Source organism: Aplysia californica, unplaced genomic scaffold, assembly GCF_000002075.1.
Source record: "Aplysia californica isolate F4 #8 unplaced genomic scaffold, AplCal3.0 scaffold00018, whole genome shotgun sequence".
Lineage (NCBI taxonomy): Eukaryota > Metazoa > Mollusca > Gastropoda > Aplysiida > Aplysiidae > Aplysia > Aplysia californica.
The window spans coordinates 1830759-1855775 of record NW_004797288.1 but is presented as its reverse complement, the minus strand read 5'-3'; the positions used below and the strand labels follow the sequence as shown (position 1 = coordinate 1855775).

Sequence of the window (25017 nt, the reverse complement as noted above, 5' to 3'; positions counted from 1 at the left end):
CTGACCACAGTGAAAAGATGAAAACTAAAATGGTATGGGCATGTCACAAGATCCACAGGACTAACCAAAACAATCCTGCAAGGAACCGTACAAGGAAAGAGAAAGAGAGGAAGGCAGAGAAGGAGATGGGAGGACAACATTACAGAGTGGACAGGAAAGACGATGGGTGACAATCTGAGGAGAGCAGAGGACGAAAATAGATGGCGAGAGCTGGTTTTCCAATGCAGTGGTGCCCCAGTGGTTGCCCCAACCACGGGATAGAAAAATAAGAAGAATTACAATGTTCTATCTGCTCAGTACCTAGTTTTAGAGAAATTTGAAGTAAAAATCTTATTTTCACATGTCAAGCTTTTTCGAAAGCAAATCTTTGAACATACTTCTGTCCCCGTCGTTTTATGCGATTCTGTTAATTTTAACAAAGAATGATAAAGGAAAATAATCAGAAATTATGCAAAAAATGATAACATTTTGCTAAATTATGCGGGGTGCATAAAACCACGGGACAGAAACTTAAACGCAGGTGTTTTTACGCCCCCTTAGACACAATTTACATCGTCTTGGAGGTGAGCTTCGACCGTGCCTGTCGGGGCAAAACAACTCCGAGAGGGAAACAACATCGCAGTAGTAAGAGTAAGACTAGGGTACACATTAATTTTTTTTTAACCCACCAAAAAAAAAAGGAATCAAACTTCCATTTTGGAAGCCAGCAGGTAAGGCAAGGGATCAGAGGCGGTTTTCGCTGCCTAGAGGTAAAGGTGATCGCATCTCATTCAATAGGTCCTGGGTTCGAGCCCGGATGGTCACGCAAATTCTTCTTCTCTAAATTGTCTCCTTTCCCCTCTACACCTAGCCTTCTCGGACAAGGGCGAAAAATCTCAGAGGTCCCGTGTGCAAGTTGCGCGCGTTAAACTAAAGAGACTTGGCGATCCAAAATCTATAAAAGTAGGCTTCGGCTGCCACCCGGGCAAAATTCCAAATTTCCTACCAACTGAAAATGTGTCCCGCGCGCTCATATGACCTTTCTACATATTTCATTTAGTTTAATTAATGGACTGTTGGGAATGTCACTTCCCATTACACGTACAATCTACATCTACAAGACACATTGTCACCCGGTTCTCAATAACAAGAGAACAGTGGAAAAAAAAACGATATTCAAAACACTTCAATGTTTTTTCGTTCCATTTTTTAGTTGGATCTTTATTTGAAAGAAAGATGTACAAATGTGTGTGTAGTATGTGATAAATTAACGATATGCCAGACGCATTACACAGATGTACAAATGGTACTCAGCATAACAGATACGTACTGCGCATGCACATACACCCTTTATTTGATACCTTATATTTATAACATAACGTGGTTCAGCAGAAGGTCAGCTGATTTCTCTGCCCTCCCACACACAGGACCAATGTTTATCGACAAAAATCCCTAACCTTACCAACTTTAACTGCAAGAACGCTATTCCCCTGAGGGTACAAAAAAAGCTCCAAATAAAACTAAAACAATCTCAATATCACAAAAGGAATCCTCCTATTCTTACTCGTTTAAACTCACAAGGAGATTGGAACAAAGTTTGTTCAAAAGAATATCTGTGAATTAGTTTTTTTAAGAGAATTCACAGAATAATCAATAATACTCTTGAGTATGTTCTTATTTATGCCTGGAAACAGATCAAGACCACAGTAAAACTAGAAGAGTAGGCACAGACTGAACCAGAAAGCAACTAAACTACCTCCCCTCTCTTAAAAAGACACCCACTACTGTGGCTGGGTATGTTGGAAGAAGGTGACCCTGAGGCTTGAATCTGTACCTTTGATTACACGGCTCAATACGGAAGAAACAAGGTAATCAGTGTCACCATGTATTGGCCCATCTATGCAAGTTAAATGAACACTAAGACAGATAACTTGTAAAAACAAAAGTTACTGTCCTACTGTTACAATATCTTGACATAGAAGTGCAAGATAAAGTGTAGAAGTCTACACTTTACCATTGTCTGGAACTTAATAAAGTTGAACATGCAAGTATGCAATGTATTAATATAATGAAAAAACTATAGGCAACATAACGCAAAAATTGACACTCACACACATTCAAACAACAGGACAATGCACACTAGCACACATATTTACCTTGAGAGCAGAGAACAGAATTTGACAGATCGCAGTGCGCATATACCCCATGTCTTATTTCAAAGACAAGGTGAAGGGTTAATAAGTTAACATGAAGTTCGAGGGCAAAGATACATGGTAGGCAGAGGACTTACATTCCTTGTCTCACGAAAAGAAGGTACAACAATATAACTTTAAGGAAAACAATAAAGTTGGCTCACTGCAAATGGAGAGTCTTATTTACTCAGTGGGCTGGTCACATTGTATTTAAAGACTATACTATGTTGGAACAAAGTTTGGTTGAATTTACTGCCCCTAAATTTTAAACTAAATGTACTGTAAACACAGAATAAAACTGTACATTTTCTCAATATTATATAAAGAAAAAGGCAGTTTGTTTCTCCCCTGGGGACCACGCACTACAGGGGTGTCCTTTCAGTCATGGAATATATTAAATTGTTTTACACTTTCTGACTAATGCTCCTAGCCATCTGGAGAAGAAACACTGCACTTTGACTAAAAATTACAACCAGTGCCGAGATAATTTTGAGAATAACCTTGTCACCAAAGTCACATTACCAGGGAAAAAACAATGCAACGATAACTCATGGCCGATGTCACCGTAAACAGTTTTCAAACTACATCTTTATTTTCATTTCCCCAAATCGAACCAGTCACAAATTTGGTCTTTACTCTGTGAGTACATTGAAAAGAAAAGAGAACAGATTACATAGAGACATACAAGGCATATCAAAGCACAATCCTTATAAAATAAAGCTACAAGCACAAAGACAGCCAACAGCATAACAGACAAAAACCATTTGAAATTCAGTCAAACATGGAACAAAACTCGGTAAACCTGCCAAGTCGGGCGGACATAATACATGGAATTTTTTTTTTTTTCGATGTGAAAATAAACAAGAACAAGAAAATGAAAAATGACATACAATCAAGCATTTATTCGCTTTTGGTTTAGCCACATGTCTACAACTACTGTTCAACAATAGGCACTTAGACATGATCTTAAACAAATAAGAAAAAAAAACCCAACTCCTGAGTAGGAGATTATACAACCCTAAATGACAAATATGAGAAATTGCATTGAAACAAAATGACTGTCTAGCTTATATTCATCTTCCATTCACATTGAATTAGACCCTTCTGTACTGTGCAAGTAAATCCTAGCCAAGCATTTATTTTGTCAAGGTGGACAAACTTAGTTTGCATAAAACAAGAAAAACATTAATGTAAAAGGAGAAAACATAGCTTCCTTATGGCAGTTTCTGTTGAAACTGACAGAAACCTAACGGCTAGAAAGAAAAATCAGACAAATTTCTCAATTGTTGTGGAATGCAACGTTCATATATGTAAACAGAGTGCAAGTAAGCATACTGCTAAAAATCTTATTGACATGAATTTATACTGAGAGTCCCAAAAGGTATCTTTAATCAAGTTCATAAATCGAAGAACACATATTTGACTGTTCATGACCCAATTCATTCCTTAAATATCTTAAACTTTTTAAAATAAATATCAACATAAGGAAACTAAAAAAAATATGGTTGTTTGACATCTGCAAGTGATAAGTCTATATATATTTCAGAGCAAACATATGCTCCAACAAAATTCTAATGCATCTGAGGTTGCAACTGTCAAATGTACACCTTCATTCCACGCCATATGCTCTGCTGTAGCACCTATGCCATAATGCCAAATACAGGGTTGTGGCGACATATGCTGGGGCCATACTCGTCATAGTCCGCTTTGGTGTGACATACTTGGTAGAATTCAGGCTGTGGAGATCACACATACAAAGATATTTAAGACACTCTTACAAAGGTAAACATGTATGTCAATGGCTAAGATGAGACAGACTCACATGTGATAAATTTAGAAATATATTAACTTTCCTTCTAAAATGATTGCACATTTCGTTGTGCTGATTTTGAAAAAAAAATCCAACAGAATTGCAGATAGTATCAGCAATATTGGTAGAAGGGTGGGACTTGTCATATATGTATGCATGATTTTTTTTGTCAAGGGCCGCACACAGGCCCCCAGCAGGGATAGAGTCCCGGTGGCGTTTCATAGGGTGAAGCCTACAAAGAAAATGAAATTTAGTGCTTATAAAGAGTTGAAATCGGCATTTGGAAGCCTGTTAGAAGAGATTGCCAACAACCCATAACACCTATTAAAATTTTTTTTTACCAAGGTTTTGTCTTGTTTGATTTATTCATTGACAGGTCTTTCTCTTGCTGGCAACGTTTAAAATCAGGTTCCCCTTGCTATTGCTAGTATAATTCAATTAATTTGTTATCGCACCATTGACGGCAGGCAAATCTGGGAATAATGAATAAACATGTACCTTAACTCACTGAAGAGTGGGCCTTTTTCAGGTCTTTTTTAGTTTTAATAGAGTTTTTACGGTGCTCCCAACTGCATAAGGTCATTTGAGCGCCAAGGGGTGGAAGTAAACAGAAAGGTCCTTACAGGGAATTAGATTTACTCTGCTCACCTCTCTAGCTTCAACAGCACAAAGTCTGCTTCGACTGTCAAGGCACCCCGGAAATAGCGGGTCACAAGAATTTAACAAACATACAAAAAAAGTAGAGGAAAATGATGATAGCAAGGATTAGGAAAGAAAAAGCAGCAGTTCCCTGTTGCAGTTCAGGCACAATTATGAGTATGACATTGATGAATCAGCCCATTTACAATTCTACTGTACATGAGAACATGTTAATGTCCCCCCTTTGGGAATGGCCTAAAGATACTTCAGTCAGTAGCACCGCCACGGGGGGGGGGGGGGGGTTCGGGTCTACATGCGCTGAAGACTGGCATTTTTGGGGGTTTGTCAATATTTCAAACACCCTTCTCAAAGACAACAACCACCATTTTTACACACATAACAGATCTAAACATGTCTAATATTACACAAAAAAAGGGAAATGCAATATCTTTTATAGTTTTTTAGAAATTATTTTTAGAAAATGTGCTTAAATTTGTTGCTCGCCAACATTTTTTGACGTAATGTCTTTTTTTAAATAAAAAAAGCCAACAAAATCCCCCAAAATTAACCTTGTGCGTGTCTTTTATTGGGTATTGTGTTTCAAAATGAATAAAAAGTCCAAACTCATGAATAGGCAGGTAATCCCATGGTAATCCTTATATTAGCTAATCCACTTCAGAGTGATAAAAACAGGGCGGAATTTTTCATTTGAAAGCCTAGTCTAGATCTAGAACATTTTCTAACAGAATCAGTGCTTTGATTCTCATTTACATTGAAATCAGGATTCCCATGGTCTAAAATATCATAATCAGGATTTTCTGATCAGTCAAAGTCGACAAACACTTGATTGAAAAATGTTTGCTTTTTGTGCTGCCAAGTGGGTGGTTGGCGGGTGCTCAGGTGTTTCCTACGAAACAACTCTCGTCACGATCTCTCCTCCTTCTTTTTTGTGTTTGTTACTCTATTGTAACACCTAATCTTCGGCACTTGTACGACCTTATTGTGTTGCAAGTGTCGAAAAAACGCTTACTAAAACTAAACGTGCTGCCATTGTACTGACAAAGTGTTGCGAGAACAGACATGTCAGAGAAACGAAAGTAGGGCCTCAGTGTGATTAACTTTCCTTCCGGGTCGATAACTCAAAAAGTTTCCAGCCAATTTCCGCTGAAACTTCGCACAAAATGAAACAAAGGTCAGCTGCACGGTAAGAGATGGTTCACTCAGCTTTTGCGCGCATACTTTACCGAGGAGAAAACGCGAAACTTGTGCTTGCACGGAGTGCATGAACCGCCTCTCGGTAAAACATTGGTGCTAGCAAATGCAGCGAGAAACGTCTCCAGTTAGTTAACGATAATTACCTAACATATACCCTCCATTTTCACGTTTGAATGTCCAATGTCACAACCTCGTAACACTACTTCGAATTACTCTTGATTTTAGAAGTTTTAGTGTTAATTTCTTTCACTGCAGCCCTTCTTACGCCCTCGTAGAATCATCGCACTGACAATTTCTCTAGCTCTAGACAAATTTTTTTTAAAGTTTCTTCTTGATAGTGATTTTCTTCCTAAATTAACAAGTCAGTTTACTTGATCAACATGAAGATTTTCCAGCTGTGGAATACAAAGGGGAGTATGGATCCTTTGCTATGGCATCTCAGTAGCTCTAAGTTATTTCACTTTTTTAAGGATGGAGTTTATAATGATGAGAAAGCAAGTGCGGTACTGTCAGAAAGTACAGATTTCCGTAAAAGTACATAAGATTGAAAGCACTGGAGTAACAGAGTAGGAGAAAAATAAAAGGAATATAAGGTGTTAACAAGATACAGCACAATTACAAAAAAAAAGAATGAAAAAGAAAAAAAATTCAAAGAATTTAAATCCCCCCCCTGCGAAAAAAAAAATCTCATAAATTAGACCGCTGTGGTAGACCCCTCACATCCCATAACAATCTACTCACTGTGGAAGCCAACATGGAGCCACCAAACCAGACAGCATATCTCTGCATGTGGTGGGTGATCACAGAGACATCAATGGGCTTCGGCTGGAAACGAAAGAAAAACACAAGGTGAAGAATATTAACAATTTACCAGTGTATAGTTTAAGATGTTACGCAATATTTGCTATTTTGCCTATTTTGAGAGGAAGTCTCAGCCTGCTAATGATATACTCTCAGGGCTGCCTACCTCAAAGTTCCCATTTCAGGTAGATTCAGGGTCATTTTCAGATAGACTGGCCCAAAATCAGGTAGTACAAAGACAAAGAAGGAAAAAAAAGATGATCGTTGCCCCACCGAACACGCTTGCTTTCCATGATACATATATTGGGTAATTATATTTTGAAAACTTGTTTGTGCATGCAGTATTGGGTAATTATATTTTGAAAACTTGTTTGTGCATGCACATGTGTGTGTGTGTGTGTGTGTGTGTGTGTGTGTGTGTCTGTGTGTGCATGTTGCCATGCTCTCGCATGTGCCTATATATGTAATATGTGCGTGGGGAAGGAAGAAGGTGTATGGGTGTGCACAAGTTAAGAAGAACAGTGTGTATAATGAAATGAGGCGAGGCTGGGTTTTTAAAAAAAATCATTTTATGGACTATCGTTCAAGGCACCTATCATTCAGTATTGAATCTGGAATTGAGTGCAGGGTGATTGCCAAACTGACTTCAAAACCCCTAGCCCATAGCAATAGAAACTAAATTAAAACATATTTCCTGACACTAGCATAGGACACCGATAGGTCCTTTGTGACTTAGGTATGACAGACAATTAATTTTAACTAGTTTTACCCTAAACATACAAAATGAATCCTGTTCTGGGCCTGAGGAGAGGCCAGAAGAACACTAACTGCCAAAACCATGTTTGGTTTCAGAAATCACAGATTATAAAAAGTATGCAAGACAAACTTATTTATAAAACCTTTATAGTTAGGCTCCCGGCAGAGCAAAAAGTGAAAATAAAAGAGAGTGTGTACCGATATAGCCGGAGCTGGAAGGACTGTGAAAGTGTGGGGTGTAGTGATGCAACAAGCCATCATGATGCATAGGTATCCAACACAGAGCTTTCCGATGGTTGGGGGCATTTACTCATTGCCACTATTCAATTTGTCATCACTGACAAATCCGACAACTCCGGGAACACTAACCTTGAAGATATAATCATCAAGCCTGTGCTCTAATGTTCCTTCATTTACGCACTCGATTGTCGAAGGTCAAAACCACGTCCACTTATCGTTTTTATTTTAGCATCAGTTTCTTGCACCGCGGCCTTTTCCTGCTGCCGTAGACTGTATAGCATCAAACACCTCCCCTCAATTCCGACGCCCTGCAAAGCTCCTACTTTGAATGAACTTTGATATGGCTTTCCCCAACAACTACCGGTTGGTCCCTTGCTTATGCCGTACTCACGAACTCTCACAGGTCCATTGACCGGTCACGATGACGGGCCCGACAATCTAGAAATTGGAGGACGCTTGTTTTCTTTTTCTTATTCTTTCTTGTCATTATAGTGACATCAGTGAGAATATCGATTTAATGTTTATGGCTACACTATGTTTTTTAGGCAAAAACTGCAGGTTACAAATTTTTATTAACTAAATCTAACGTCAACGAACTATCATTCGACAATTCTGAGCGGTAACGAAAGCGAAAGTAGATTTTGATTTTCCCAATGGAGTCTCAGTATTACACCTACACTTCCGATTGCCACCATAGCCGCTCATTCGCGCGAAACGTACTCTCGGACTGGGGAAAGCCAAAAGTAATATCACAAACGCGACCAGTAAAACATGAACTCAGACGGCTTTTCAGATTTGGTTTCGGGGACTTTGTGCATTTTCTCGGGTCCCGGGTAATAAATTCCCGCAGTCCCCCTGCGTAGAATCCTTATTTGGTACTGACCTAGGCTTTCTCAGTTCTAGGTACTGACCAATTCTCTAGACCAAGACAGATTTTAGAATGTTATGCTTCGATACCGATTTTCCTTCTAAATTCCCAATTCCGTTTTCTGGATAAATGAATTAAATGCAAAGATTTTCCAGCCGCAGCAAAAAAACTGAAGATAGAAAGAAAGAATGAATGAAAGGAAGGAGGAAGATTATCTATCGTGAGTAGACAGATTTCGGCCGATATGCACTTGTAAAATTATTGCCGACCGAACGGCACAGATAGACTCGTAGACGAGTGTACGAACTGCGCAATCTGGCAGTTTCTAAGACAACTTATTGCCGAGAGTTGCTGTAAATATCTGACAAGTTACGGAGGCAAGTGCTGATCTCTCTCTCTCTCTCTCTCAACGCATGGAGTTGATATGATGATGCGGCAAGTACGGAACTTTCGGAATGTACGGATTTCCGTAAAAACAAAGAAGAATGGAAGCACTGCAGAATGGTTTTTTTCTTTTTATTCTCTCGGCACCCATCGAAAATCCAGTAGTTTTGACACCTTATCGGTATGTCGGTAGAACAGGCCCAAAATCGGTATCTACCGGAAAAATCGGTAGATTTAGGCAGCCCTGTACTCTGCATGATTACAGCTTCTCCACTAAATATCTGAACAGAAATAGTATTTTATATACCCATAAGACAAAAAAAATGATTCCTCTCAACTTAAAGGTCTTAAAAAATCTAATCTATAACAAGATCTGGATAAACATTATATTAAAAGAAAAAAGGAGGGAAGGAACCTCAAAAACGTACTGTAACAACTGAAGCCAAAAGCAAAATTCCCAAACTTCAAATCTCCGTTGACAAAAAAAAAAAAACATACCTTGATGCGACCTGCACTGAGATCCTCACTGACTTTGAGTCTTGCATCAACTACACGCTTCACATCCCTTTGAATCTTTCGTCCAAAGTCTCGGAACATGGTCGAACCACCAGACAGAACAATGTTCTGTAATAGAAACCAAAATGTATTGCATGAAGAACTTAACTACAAAGAAAAATAACCTAACACATGGAGGATGTCATTTGACAATCTGCACCAAGGAATGCCAGATAGCCACAAAGTTGATGCATGGTTCAAGATGAAGAAATCAAAAACATTTTGATTTATATGAATGAAACAAGAGATGCCAGCCAAGGAAAACTGTTCAAGCAACATGTATCACCGCCACGCTAAAAAAATCCATGCATTGTAACCACAAAAAATTAAATGGCTTCCTGGGAAAATAACAATTAATTCATAAAGTGAACAGTAAAAGGAACAAATCTGTTGCCAAGCTACATTTTTTTTTTGCAGAGTAAGAACAACTTAACTTTTTTTCTTTCCTTTTCCATTATATTATGGAGAACATCACATACCGAGACAGAAAAGTGGGTATTGCGGGAACTTATAACTTATATCCACATGATAACTTGCTTTTCATCAGTAATGGGAGGCAATCCAAACAAAAAGAAACAAAACAAAAGAAAACATAGATCTCAGATGCCCCATGGACATCTGGAGGCTTTACCTTATACAGTCCTCTCCTCACATCAATGGGGCAGTTCTGAATGACATCATCAACAACTTCAGAGATCGGTGCCTCAAAGTCAGGATTAGAAAACTAAACGGTTGGAGGGAAAGACAAAAGTTTACATTCACATTCTGACTTCTGTCAAACAGAATAAACAATTTTTGAAAAGGTGAAATAATATCAATACAAATGCAGCACTAAACTTGCGGATGTATTTTTAAATAAACATAAAACCACCACTGAAAATGACTTAAGAGCCACATCACGGAAGCATTTCTGTGGGACTCTGGAAAAATTAAAGGTATCTCAAATGCTTAGATATTCTTTTAGACAAAATCTTAGTACAGGAAGCACCATCAGTGAGGTACAAAATAACCATGAAATACGTCATAGAATACAATTGTCTATAAAATGGGTCAATATTACAGTATGCAGAATTATCAAGGTACAGCTATATAACCACAAATCCTGCAAATACTGTATATTATGTCGTCCGAGTAATTACCTCAGGATGGAAGAAGATTTCAGGTCCCAAGAATCTCTCGTAACCAACATCAACACTGAACTTGCTCTTGCTCACGGCATTAATGCCTTCGAATTTCTTCATCCATTTGGCAGGGTCAGAATCATACTTGGCAAACTCTTTGGCAATGTCAGGGCACACGTAACTGTAACGCTCCTAGTGGAAAAATGAAAATAAAAAAACAATGATGAAAACTACTGTAAAAAAAAAAAAAAAACAGCCTTTATTAGAATAGGACCACACAGTTAATAAAATAGTACTGAAAAAAGAAAGAAAGACCAGCCTAATGTTAAAGTAGTATGAGGAAGAACTTAAAAGAGCATCAAACAATCAGAAGTGAACAAGTTCAAAATAGTAATCACTTTAAAAGAAAGTAAACATGAAACAGAGAATTACAGCTAAAGTTCAAGAGAGCTTTTTGACTGCTGCTTCTTTTGGGTGTGTTGCGTTCACGATAAAAACCTTCTATTTCTCTTTCTGGAGTACTTAAAATTTGATCTAATACCTTAACACATTACACACTACCTCGCCCGTGAATTTCCTTTCGCTTTTCACCTTAACTCGTCCAGTCCGACCAGGCATCTTTACAAACGAAGTCTCACCTTAACGAGACTCTGGGGCCGAGATTTTGTTTTACATACTTATTGCAATTGTTCTTCCTTCGTTTGATACTGAAACTAAATTTTTCGGACCAGTAGCGTTAATATTAGAGCTGATCGAAGCGTGATCGCGTTTCCGACATTTCGAAGGTGTCCCGAGTTGTTGAAAAGCAACACAATCGAGTTTGAAAAAGGAAATAAAAATGGATTTGAGCAAGAACAAGCAAATGACAAATCAGATGAATCAGATATTGATGAAACATTGTAGAAAGAGTTAATCAGATGAAGAATTTAGATCTATGGCCCGACCGCAAGGCTGACAGTGTGAGTGACGGGTCGGACACCCCGATTCAAAAAAGTTAGAACATTTCCTACACATTTTTCCTAAACTACATTCATATTTTGTCTTTTTAACATTTATTTTTTTCAGGATTTTTGGAATTTGTTTAGTATTTTTTTTAATGTGTTTTTTAAACGCTTGTATTCACGGGAGTTGGTTCCTTCCCCTTGTTTAGGACGTGGGGGTAGGCTTCCCGTTCAGACCCTTTAAAAAAAAGATAATTTGAAGTAGAACTGTAAAGAACAGAGAAATGTCAAAACATACCTTAATTGCCTTGGCAGTCTCCAGTGACTGCTCAGGGGGGATGCCCACCTCTCTCTCTCTCAGAAGCTGCTGGATGAAGTAGGTGATATCACGGCCAGCAATAGGGATGTGCTTGATGCAGCTACCGATGACGTAGCCCTCAGCCTGAAAACATAGGGTGAAACAACAGTATCATGTAACTGAACCTGAAAATTATACCAAACAGTGAGCAATAACAACACAATAATTAAGCCTGACATTTTTCAAATTCTTTTTCTTACCTCTTAAGATCAAACTTTAAATGGGCAGACTTTTTGAGACAGGAAACAGAGTAAAACAAAAGCAAAGCAAAAAGAACAAAGCCAAACTGCCTTTTATGGTAGTTATGCAGCCGCACAACCGTGTTTTGTCAATTGCAAACAAACACTCAACCAGTCTTCCTCTTCAGGTTTCCATAATTCCGGTTTACATACTTATGCTGTCGTTATGCAGAACTGTGGCTTTAAGTACACATGCATGTCTCTGTAAATACATGACTACAGTGCCATGCCCTCGAGATCTGATCAATAAGGGTAAGTGAAACGACTACTGAAAGAGCAGAACTTTTTACAGAACAAACATAACAACTGCTCAGTGTAAGACTCCATTTGAAATAGCGTATGGCGGAGTCTTACACAAAGCAGTCGATAAGAACACCAACCACGTAAGAAAGAGGGATTGGGGGAATATGATAATGTCTCCTCCGTAATATTTATACAAATTCCATTTCACCAAGAATAAAATACCCTACAGAGCTGTTACATACCACTGGGATAACGTGAGTCACGCCGTCCCCTGAGTCAATGACAGTGCCCGTCAAAGTTCTCTCTCCCACTTGCCGGGAGGTCCAAGAAGCAGCCAGAGCAAGGACAGCCTGAACAAAAGTTGAGAGAAAAGATGAATGCATAATTAGCAGAACTTATATGAACAGGTTTCTTTATTCAAAATTTAAAAAATGTTCATTTTCTTCATTAATCTAGTAACAACTACTGCTGGCTCACTTTGGCACTCACAAAAATGGTTCATCTTTTATTACACTATTGCAACATTTGTTACTCTTGAAAGTACTTTAGGGGCTCTCGTGGCCTAGAGGTTAAGGTGTTGGCCTCTCATTCAAAGGTCCCGGGTTCGATTCCGGGTAGCGACCAAAAAATTTTCTTCTCTAAAATTGTCTCCTTTCACATCCTTTCCTGATCTCTAACAATGTTCTGTTGTCTGCTTTCATTTCCACTTTCTGCCCCCACCCCCTCACCTCCTTTGCCCCCTCCTCTGGGCTCCTGACTCTTTCTGCAGCCTTTCTACTGCTACTCCTTGGCTTCTCCTAACTGCTGTCTTTCTGCCACACCCCTGATCTTCTGGTAGGAAAGATCTACACCTAGCCTTCTCGGACAAGGGCGAAAAATCTTGGAGGGCCCGTGTGCAAGTTGCGCACGTTAAAGATCCCTTGGTGGTCTAAAATCGATAAGAGTAGGCTTCGGCCGCCACCCGGGTAAAATTCAAAATTTCCTACCAACGAAAAAATATTAGGTGTGTCCCGCGCGCTCATATGACCTTATGCAGTTGCGAGCGCCGTAAAACCCTATACTAAACAAACAAAACAAACAAAGTACTTTAGAATATTTCTGCTAATTATGCATCTTGTAGAAAAAGACTCTCCAGAAGTGAACTTTCATTCTCAACCCTTACAAATGTAACAAGAAAAGGATATCCATCCATGTTATCAGTTTCTAATCCAGCCTAAAAATTTATAAAACCAACTTTCAGGAATAATCTAAGATCACACATTTTCTGTGTTTCACCTTACTGGCACAATCCTCGTGCCTTTTTTTTGTTTGTAAAAACAATTCAATTTCATTTTAAAAAGTAAATCAGAAACTGAATACTGACAATGGCAAACCAGTTGAATAATTATCTTTTAACAGTATGTTAATAAAGGAACTATTGCATTCGCTGTAGTCTATAAATTTACCTGCACAGCAATATACAAGCCTGGGACATTGAAAGACTCAAACATGATCTCAGCAGTGTACTCTCTGTTTTCTGGAGTGTTCAGAGGTGGTTCTGTCTGGAAATGACAAATTAACAAAAAGAATTTTAAACAACCATCACTGTGAGATTGCACAACTTTAACAACATTATAACGACACACTGGTAGTGTACATGCAAATTATTTTTTAGGGTGCTCATTTTTTTTTTTTCATTTTGATTTCTCTTCAATCATACGCTTCCTATCTCATTCAATTTTTTTCAAACTGTGGCTTGTTGATTCTGACATTTCCCTGAGTGTGAAAGACCTGAAAACTAAAAACAAAGAACGAATACAGGAAGGGGTTATTGCAATTTTAAAACTATATCATACGGAAACATAACAAAATTCACAAACAAAGGCACATTTATAAGACACCATTATCCTTGGGTGATTGATTTGAAAAAAGATACAATCGTCAAAGTACGACTTTAACCATGAATCAATCAAATTAGGTCAAACACTTTCTAGTCCCAATTTATTTTATTCATGACCTTAAATAATTATAATAATAATATAATAATAATAATAATTGCATTTATATAGCGCATATCCATGCTCAAGAGCTTGCTCTATGCGCTTTACAACTATTATTACCCCAGCAGACCCTCTGAGAACACTCAGAAACATTTTCAGCTTCCGCGGAAGCATACAGTGCAAGCTGCTGATTTCACGCGCTCAAACACTATCAAACTGACAAGATCTTTCACCGTCTATAGCTGGGTACCCATTTCCACCTGGGTGAAGTGAGGAAAATTTGTGCAAAGTGCCTTTCCCAAGGACACAACGTCGGGCCCCTGACGGGATTCGAACCCACGACCTTACGGTTGCGAGTCCGAGAGCCTAACCGCTAGGCCACCGACGCCACAAAGAGTAGTGATACTATGTGTTTTTATAAAAAACAAAAACACTACACACAATTTTGAGCAATTCTGATAGATGATTAAAAAGATTTGACATTATTCTAATATTTCTGAAAATCAGTATTCATATACGAACACCATTTCAGCCTCACATCAATGATATTGAGTTCTAACATGACAATAGCAAATAAATTCCTTTAATAGTGTAAGTTAACAAAAAGCTACACAGTAAAAACAAAAAACTTAAGAATAAAAAATCAAAGAAAGAGGAAATGAACTGGGCTGTACAAGCATGTACAGGAAAGTCAAAGTTTGCTCTTACCAGCAAAAAGTAATGATCCTCTGGTTCTGCCCTGAGATATTTGAAAATTGCCTGCTCATAAAATCGTTCCATCAAGTCCCAGTCTTCGATTATACCATGGCGAATTGGCCACTGACAGAAAAGAAATGAAACACAATGTAAGTAGGGTTATCTTACAAAAGTAGTCACACGAGGAATCAATATTAAAATGCATCACAAAGCAGTCATATTTTCACATAAGATATGGGTATTAAAATGTAAGCCACTGCAAAATTTCATTTGCCTTTTCACAATGTAACATTCTGGCCACTGACATATATAAGTAGACAAATCACCTCAACAGATTGAGAGCATAACTCCTAACTAATCTAGTAATGTTAAAGAATTTTCTGAAAAACAATTACACTGAAATTTTTAAACTCAACTTGGGGTCACAAAATTATCTATTTTCTTCAAAGTAAGCCCTATATGCAACTGACAAGCCATTGAGCCTTTTATCAAAAACTTTAGAGATGTGTCTACCCTACTTTCCGATGTTTACCATGAAAAAAAAATGGCCCAGTTTCTTGAAATTAACTTTCTCTTCGCGCCATTTCTATCCTTATGATGTCTGAAATGTGTTAATTGTCAAATGAGAGGAAAACATTTGTCCGCAGTTGCCTCGCTGTTCCACTGGAACAATAATCCAATACCAGTTGGACACATCTCAATGACTTGGCTGGGGAACTAGTGGCAGTAAAAGAGTAGTAGCTCAGCAAACATGAAAAGTGCATATATACAATATACAGTATAACCCAGATAGGTCGAACACAGAAGACTCGAAATCACACATCCGCCAAACTGTGTTTTTTTCCTTCTTGATCTTTGTAAAAAAAATTACGCGAAGCTCGAACACAAACACAGAATGGTTAAAGTAATTACCCCGTCATAGAGGTCTAAAGTCCATGTCCTTTGAGATGCACTTGAGACAAGATAATAATAATAATTAATTAATTTTTTTAATGAAAAAAGGCAAGGTCTGCAAAATACCACCTTCCCCCTCCACAGAAGCAGCTAGCTGTGCTATTTTTAGCGCGTTGCTCCACACGCTTGCCTAGGTTTATGTGGAGCGGGCGAGAAGATGGGTTGTACATCAGTCACACATGATCTATTGTTCTACTCCTAAAGTAGCAATCGCAATCTTTATTGCTTCCCCTGATTCTCTAACACAGCCCATTCCATAACACTGTTCACATATCCCTCAAACTACAGATCCCTCGAATTATTGAGGCCAGTCCCAACAAATTCGAGCTATCCGTGTTATACGGTATATCTTTTTAGCAATAAACAACCGACAAGTAAGATGGGGAATTTTAAGCCACAACACTTTGATTAAAGCATGGAGTATTCTGAATACCTTGGTGGCATATGGTGGCTGATTAATGGCTTCATCTCCAATGTAGAAATCGAGATCTTCCACTCCTTTCCCAAGTCGTTTCTTTGACTGGTCTCCAACACTCGCTGACTCTTTGATGGCTATGGCTGAGGGAATAATGAACTGCGGTTCTGTGTTCCCTGCATAGCCCATCTTTGAATACCTGAAAATATGGAGAAGAAATTATTATTTCCAAGCCATATTATATCATATGCTGCTGACGTATAACACATAGCAATTCCAAATAAATATAAAAACCTTTATGTATTCACGATGAGGTATTATCTTACTTTCACCAATGTCTTTTAAGCTCAGGTGTTGTTGAGTATCATGTAGCACTTTTCTTGTTCCTTAATAATATTACATGTGATCTCAACTTTATTACTTTATACCCATTGCAAATTATTACTTTCTAAAATATTTAAAGATTCAATTTGAACTATATTACATAAAGGCCTTACTGTGTAGTAATATTTCACATGTTTATAAAAATCTGCGGGGGTCCAGGGGAACATCAAAACTTATTTTTGGGTCAAGACCAAAAGCTTTTACAGATAGTTTTGTCGTATTTTAGAGTTGATCTTTTATGTGAATTCAGCGTGCTTCTTTCATTTAAAAACAACCTTGATCAGAAAAAGACAGCCCAAAAGTTTCTATGGCAACAATGCTGTCCAAAGGCAAAGGTAAGAGCAAAGCAGGAGCCCCATAATATAACGCTTTTCGCTCGACAAAGCAATTGATTTGGAAAATTCTGATTATTTTTTTCCAGTGACACTATCTCAGATTAAGAGCAATTCCAATTGATGAGAATAGCCCTGACAATGCTGATGACAGTGATGATACATGAGACTTTGAGTGGGCGTGGCAGGGGTAGTAAATGAGTCATTCATTAGTTTTAACTTGCCATCAACGTATATAATATATATATATAATATATATATATATTATATATATATATATATATATATATATATATATATATATATATATATATATAATATATATATATGCCCTTGCTGAAAACACATGGCAGTTAAGTCAGTCTGAATATAATCTTTTAAGAGTTCCTAGAAAAGGGGGTAAAAAATTAGCGGGAAAGATCGTTTGCCCACCTTACTCCATCAGTTTGGAACTCTCTTCCCCAACCCTTGAGATACAACATCTGAGTCTAAATTTTTAAAAACCTTTAAAGACACATTTAATGATATCATTTTTATCATATTTTATGTCAGTAGATTCATGTTCAGTACAATGTTATGTAAATGACTATGTATCCATTTATGTATTTTGCGAATTGCATTGGGTATATTATTCTATTATGTATGTATGTGCTCATTTCGTAACGATGTGTAAGCGTACACGTAAGCAAGTAGATGTGTGTGTGTGTGTGTGTGTGTGTGTGTGTGTGCACGCGCGCATGTGTGTGTTTGGCATGCATGAGTGTGTAATGTGTGCGTGAGTTTGTGTGTGTGTGTGTGCGTGTGTGAGTGTGTGTGTGTGTGTGTGTGTGTGTGTGTGTGTGTGTGTGTGTGTGTGTGTCGCGTGCATGAATATTGTTCGTACATGCATTTAAAGCGCCTAGAGCTGTGTTTTACACAGGAGTGGGTGCTATAGAAATGATCTTCATTATAATTAATTATTATTATAATAGTAAGGTACCCTCTCACAACAGGCGCTCTTAGTAAATTAATTCAGGTCCAGCAGGGCAAATCAGTGACAAAAAACTTCAGGCACAATACAGAGCAATTAGGCTTTGTTTATACTTATTCAAAAACTATTTATATTTTACTACAGATATATATATAAATCTAAAATCTGTGAAAGCCTGATCAAATAAAAGGAGCAAGAAAAGTGCTGTACTATAGACATGTATAAATACTGCCTATAGATCTGAAACTCTCAGTGAGATGAGTAGGGCTTCCTACTCACCTAGGCAGGCCAAACTAAAATAATACCCGATGAAGATATTTCCTGAATATTTTGAAGGAAGAGGCTAGCCGTACTGAAGGATGGCTAGACTGGAAGGCTAGCCCTACTTTATGATGGCTAGACCGACAAAAAGCAAAAAATACTGATTTGTAAATAAAATTTTAGTTTGTAATACCTAAAGTAGTTTTGTATTTGAGACAAAACCAAAAGGTGCCTATTATTGGCATGCATGTATTTTAAACCTGAATAATTACTAATGAGACCTGTGTACTCAACATTTTTCTTTATTTGTTGATTTCTCACTAAAATTGCCTCAAATTCTGGGTGCATTCCACTGCTCAGTGAAGGGTGGCCATTATTGAGAGACAACACTATATTGACACATTTGGTGTATACCCATTGATATTTCTCACTTTTCTCAGTTGAAAAGGAGAATGTTGAAAGTTTATTTGGAATCAAATTTCATTCAAAATGAAAAAGAAACAAATGAACAATAGTCATCTGAAAAAGCAAGTGTCACTTATAATGATTTAAAAGTATGACTTGCCTGCCAGTCTAGCCGTCCTTAAGTACGGCTAGCCTAGCCATCTAGCCCAGGGCTCCCCTTTTCAGGCCAGCTAAGACGTTCCTTCATCCTTTGATTTTTTATATATCTTAAAACGTATTTAAACCCTAGTTTTAGAAGCTTAAAGGGTTGTTGGGTTTTTTGTTCAATGTCTGACAAACTGATCCTCAAAAGTCAATTATATCTCCTAATTTTATAGTAAGACTTTTGCATGTAAACATTTAACTCACACGCACAAATTCACACAGTGACCATGACTACGACTGAATGGTAATGATTTTTAATTAACTAAAATAATAACTATAAGGTTTCATTGTAACAACAAGAAATAAATTACTAATATACACTTCTCAAACATTCCCACTGAGACCAAATCCACGCTCATTAACTCTATCTTCATCCCAATCTTGACGTACCAGTTCCAAACATGGACCCTGACCAAACGTCTGGACCGCAAGATAACAACCTGCTAGATGAGATGTCTAAGGAGAGCCGCGAACAAAACCAGACGGGACATGGTCAGAAACAACAAGATCAGAGAAATGACTTGCCTCCACTACATTCGAAGGAAAACAATCAGGTGGTTTGGAACTCAGATATATGGCACCTCACCAGCTTACCAGTAAAGCTTACTACTACAGAAAAGTATCAGGGTACACAAGGCAAGAGGAAGACCAAAAAAAGACCTGGATCCAGGGTGTGAAGGATACCCTGAGAAAATATCCAACCCAGCCAGGCCATCAAACTCGCAAGAGACAGGGAGCTTTTTCTCCCCTCGACGCCCTAGAGGTGCAAGAGGATGGATAAAGTAAAGTAAGCAAAGCAAGTCCACTTGGAGGGGGGGTGAAGAGTGGTCATGGTTGGGCCAATCAAAATTAAATGAAGTTGACAATGTAGGGGTCAATTCCGATTGTACTACAACTACAATACACAATACACAAAGAAAATACTTCATTATTCTTCAGAGCCATCCCAGAGTTCATATTCCAGTTTTTCCAGACTTTCAATTATTATCCCTCTTGATTATCTCATCAGCCTCCTGGATCACTTCCTTTTCATCAAATTTTAATGAAAATGCCTCTCAAGCTTGTTTTCATGCTAAATGATCAGTCTGTTGTTAACACAGTGTTTGTGGTTAGAGTTGGGTCGGGCTCGCAAATTCCGCGTCTGCGAGTAGCGAACTACTCCCTGGCACTACCCGCAAACGAACGGACGGGTAACGAGCCGTCCGCTTGCGAAGAGTAGTTCGCTACTCGTTACTACTCATTACTCAACTTGCAACACATCGGACAGAGACAACAGTACATTTAGCGAGCGGACGGGTGGATGGACGGGCCGAGAGACCCCATGCATTCGAGCGGGCGGACGGACGGGGAGCTACTCCTTCCATTGCATACTACTCCCCCCCCCCCCCCCCGAAAAAAATTACCCTCCTACCCCACATTGCAGAGGTAAGTGTTCATGGCGGAAATTTCTCTACTTCCCCCCCCCCTCCCAAATGAAAGGCCTTTGGGAATTATTTAAACTTCGCCTTCGCGATAATTACAAGTACAGAGTGAGACCCCACACTGTAAGGTGAAAGGTTACACACATAGTACTACGTCCCCAGCCTCTCTCATTTCCTGTGGCACCGCTAGTGGCTTGACACACTAGGCCTAAATAACAACCAATAGACAAAGGGCTCAACCTCGCGTCAAGTATCTCATCTGCTAGAGTTCGTCCGTTCGCCCGCCCGCTCTAGGAAATAAAATTGTGACGCGGACCCAAAAAACAAACTGACTTGAGGCTTGAGGTCCGCAGTCCGCTCGTTGAGAGAGTAAAATTGAGGAGCGGACCGAAAAAACGAACTGTCTTTAGGTTCGCAGTCCGCTCGCATGGCCGCCCATTACCCGCTCGCTCTGACTGAGTCCGCGAGTAACGGACCCGTCCATCCGCTTGCCCCATCCCTAGTGGTCAGTGAACTACGGAGTGCTGCATGAACACGATTCTGAGCTGAAAACCCACGGTCACAGGGCACGGAAGTAAGGGGGGTGGTGAGTGAGGGTCTAGCAAGTTTTGTAAAAGCAGGGAAAGAATACTTGACTATTGGGATGCGAAGAGTTAAGACAAAGTAAAGCAGGAGAGAGAGGAGGACTATGCCCTCTACCAGGAGTTGAAGGCTAAGAAAGAGAGGTAAAAAAACTTGGGGGACAATTTCGCTCATTGGGTGAGAAGGGACGGCAAAATTCGGAACATTGGGAAATACCCAACGGAACGTCAGAAAGAGAGGGAGACAATACAAGAAAAAAGCCGCAGACAGCAAAGAATGTAAATAGTTTTGGCCATTGTTCGCCTTATTTTTCATATTTTAATTATTTATAGTTTGACCATCTCTTTCTGTACACAGAACAAAAGTTTCACTTCATTTTCTTCTTTTTCATCTACATTTCATTCCAGTTGGAAAGCACATACATACTTTAAAGAATTATACTTGCTTGTATACAAACGAAGATCAATTGTTGAACCAAAGAAATGAGTTGAAATCTATGGTGGAGATTTATCAGCCTGATATAATTGCTGTAGCGGAAGTAAAGCCCAAAAATGCAAGGTTCAAAATTCAAGAGAGTGAGTTATCTTTGCATGGCTATGACTAAGAATTATTTCCCAACCTGGAAGAAGAAGGTCGAGGACTAGTGTTGTATGTGAGAAAAGCACTGAAACCAGGGTTGTGTGATGAAAAGTTACGTTAGGTAAAATGAGTTTTATTTAAGGATGGTGTTTCATTACTCATTGGACTGATTTAAAGAAGTCAACACTGCCCTACAGTGGAATAAGATGACAGTCGTTGAAATAAGAATACTAATAATAGGAGAACTATTGTTAATAGGCCTAGTCTAGATTTCTCGTGTTTGTGAGTTTGGAATCTCCCAGTAGCCTGCCACTAGATCTACTCAGACTCAACAGCAGACCACTCTCCGCCTCCAGTCCTGAGGCAAGGATCAGGTCCAGCTTTCTGAAGTAGTTACCACGATATGAGGGAAATATTCTGTTCTTTAGAACACCACGGGGCATATAGTAATTTAGATTCCGATATAGAATCTAGAGAATCTAGATTTGACTTGTATAATTTACTAGATCTAATCTATAGATTCTGATTTCAAGGAAGAATTGCTACGGAAACGGCCGGCACACGCCCACCAATTTGTTGTTGAACCCAAAATCATGAGGAGCCGTTTTCTGGCAAAAAGTTGCATATGATATCAACCATCACACAAAGCGCAATTTTTGACAGATATTAACTTACCCAGTGCCATTATCAATGACAACGGCAGGCAATCGGTTTGCCATAGCACCAAATCAAAGGCTAAATCACCAAAGTTCTATCTAACTAGGAAGTAATCCCTGTCTTGCCGGATGACGGATGGTGAAAACGGAAGTACAATATTTTACCACAGTCACAATTGGACGGAACAAATACATTTAGTTACTGTTTTTAAAAGATATCGAAAGAAATAAAAGTATGGGAGAATAGTATTACAGTGTATTATTATTATTATTATTTTTATTTTTTTTTACATCAAATACAACTCTTCTAATGATAAACAAATGATGCAAAGCTAAATTTTAGATGTCAAGCTGGTTTATTTAACTTCTCCTATTGAACAGAATTTGCTCAGATATACGGGCGACAACTCTTGTATATTACATTATTTTATTGAGTAATCATGAAGTTCAGGCCCAATACTTCGCACACCTCCATCTACTTTTGATCATCCCTTCGTGTTTCTTAGACTGGAATTAAATAAAAACAGAACATATCTAGATCTAAATAAAAAAGAATAAAAAATATCTGCAAAATAATAAAATTAGTTAGAAAAGATAAGGGGGAAATTAAATATAAATAGCTAGCATTAGATAAAGCAACCACACTACAAAAGACAAATAAATACTAAAAAGCAAAGAAAGCAGAATCTTACAATCTACACTGCCCTTTTTTTTTTTTTTTGCTCACTTGGACTCATATGAGGATATAAAAGAATGTTAAAGGCGTCTAGTAAAAAGTGCATATCCTGCCATGGTTCTTACGATAAAAATGGTGCAGTGCATGAACTAGTATTTTTAGTAGCCTATATATATTATATATATTATATAATATATATATATATATATAATTATGTGTGTTCGTGTATGTATGTGTATGTGTGTGTGTGTGTGTGTGTGTGTGTGTGTGTGTGTGTGTGTGTGTGTGTGTGTGTGTGTGTGTGTGTGTGTGTGTACCCTTTCTTTTATTGTTCTTCTATTTATCAGAAGGGGGGGGGGGAGTAACATATGTACGTGTAATTAGTATAATCATTCATACCTATTCTGACTGATCCCCCCTCCACCCCCCCCCCCCAAAAGAAATACCCTTCTCCCCACACATGTGCATGTGTGTTTCAGAAACGGGTAAACATACCTATAACATGGGTGGAGATTGACACAGAATACTCATACCCTTTCAACAATTAACCAAAATAAGTATAATATTACTTGCTGAGTGCTTGCAATTGCGTTCACGAGCATGTGCAAGCATAATGGGCGCTCAGGCACACACAAACACACACACACACACACACACACACACACACACACACACACACACACACACACACACACACACACACAATCACATACATACATGCACACACATACAACACACCGATACAAACACACACTGACACACATACACACACACGAACACACACACACACAAACAAACACATTTATGCCCGCACGCACGCATTCTACCCCCCCCCCCCCCCCTCTCTCTCTCTGTCTCTCTGTCTCTCTGTCTCTCTGTCTCTGTCTCTCTCTCTCTCTCTCTGTCTCTCTCTCTCTCTCTCTCTCTCTCTCTCTCTCTCCCTCTCTCTCTCTCTCTCTCTCTTTCTCTCAACTACTTGACAAAGCATTCCAGATCTTGCGGCCTTGTTATTCAAATGCCCTTTCACCCATTGTTTCAGAGTTCAGAGACGGCAAAAGAAATTGCAATGTCATCTGATGACCTTACTGCCAGTTGGAATGATCAATCTCAACCGAATTGGTAATTATTATATGGCGCATTATCATTCAAGTAAGCCTTTGTGGCATAGATTCGAGTGGCCTGCTATTGTTCATAATTCTTTTCAGAACATAAACCAGTGCAGTGTCCGTAAAAGAGGTGTGGAAGAGTCTGCTCATATTTTCTGTTAAACTAAACGTGTATCATTGTTTTGGATAGTTTGAAGTCTTTTCACTTTGTCCAGAGATCTTATCCTGAGCAAGTTAGAATAATCAAGTCTTGATAAAACTAATTTAAGCTAATAATTCAGTATACTCAATAGGCCCTAAACATAGATTAGATGACGCATTTGATTTATTTTTCTTATTTCTAAAGACATATATAGGCCTACATACGCAGCTGATCACATGGTTTACCTCGGCCGACAGTGACAAACTGGAATGAAAATAGATGAGATTCTTAACTTTTTTTGGAAATGCAATTTCCGCATCCACCAATCGTCATGTGATCGTTGTAAACCTCATTAACAAACTTTGCACCAATGCCAGAATGACATAATATATGTTTTGTCATCGTTGAACTTCAATTTGTTTTTGTTCATCCGGTTTTTCACCGAGTTGGTAAACATTGTGTGCGCTCCGCAGAGTTGATATACTTATATAAACGGGATATGAGCGCTATTCATATAAAATCAATTCTATTATTGCTATATATTATTGATTCTTATTATTATTATTATTATTATTATTATTATTATTATTATTATTATTATTATTATTATTATTATTATTATCATTATTATAAATTATGATAATGTATGTAGGCCTACGCACGCTCTCTCTCTCTCTCTCTCTCTCTCTCTCTCTCTCTCTCTCTCTCTCTCTCTCTCTCTCTCTCTCTCTCTCTCTCTCTCTCTCCCCCTCTCTCTTCTCTCTCTCTCTCTCTCTCTCGATCTCTCTCTCTCTTTGTCTTTCTCTCTGATCTCTCTCCCCCTGTCTCTCTGTCTCTCTCTCTCTCTCTCTCTCTCTCACACACACACACACACACACACACACACACACACACACAGACACACGCACACACAC

General features: G+C 38.5%; 1 protein-coding gene across 1 annotated transcript; it reads right to left on the bottom strand.

Annotated features, from left to right (window-relative positions):
- Nucleotides 1-1169: 1169 nt before the first annotated feature.
- LOC101852898 (actin-related protein 3-A) lies at nt 1170-22338 on the bottom strand. Its single transcript, XM_005090511.2, has 11 exons — nt 22199-22338; nt 16404-16584; nt 15029-15139; nt 13787-13882; nt 12584-12691; nt 11800-11943; nt 10579-10752; nt 10071-10163; nt 9383-9508; nt 6577-6660; nt 1170-3907 (listed from the first exon to the last, which is right to left on the bottom strand). Exons 1-11 carry the CDS (start codon nt 22240-22242, stop codon nt 3812-3814), a joined length of 1257 nt encoding a protein of 418 aa, XP_005090568.1. The 5' UTR covers nt 22243-22338; the 3' UTR covers nt 1170-3811.
- Between the last annotated feature and the right edge of the window lie 2679 nt (nt 22339-25017).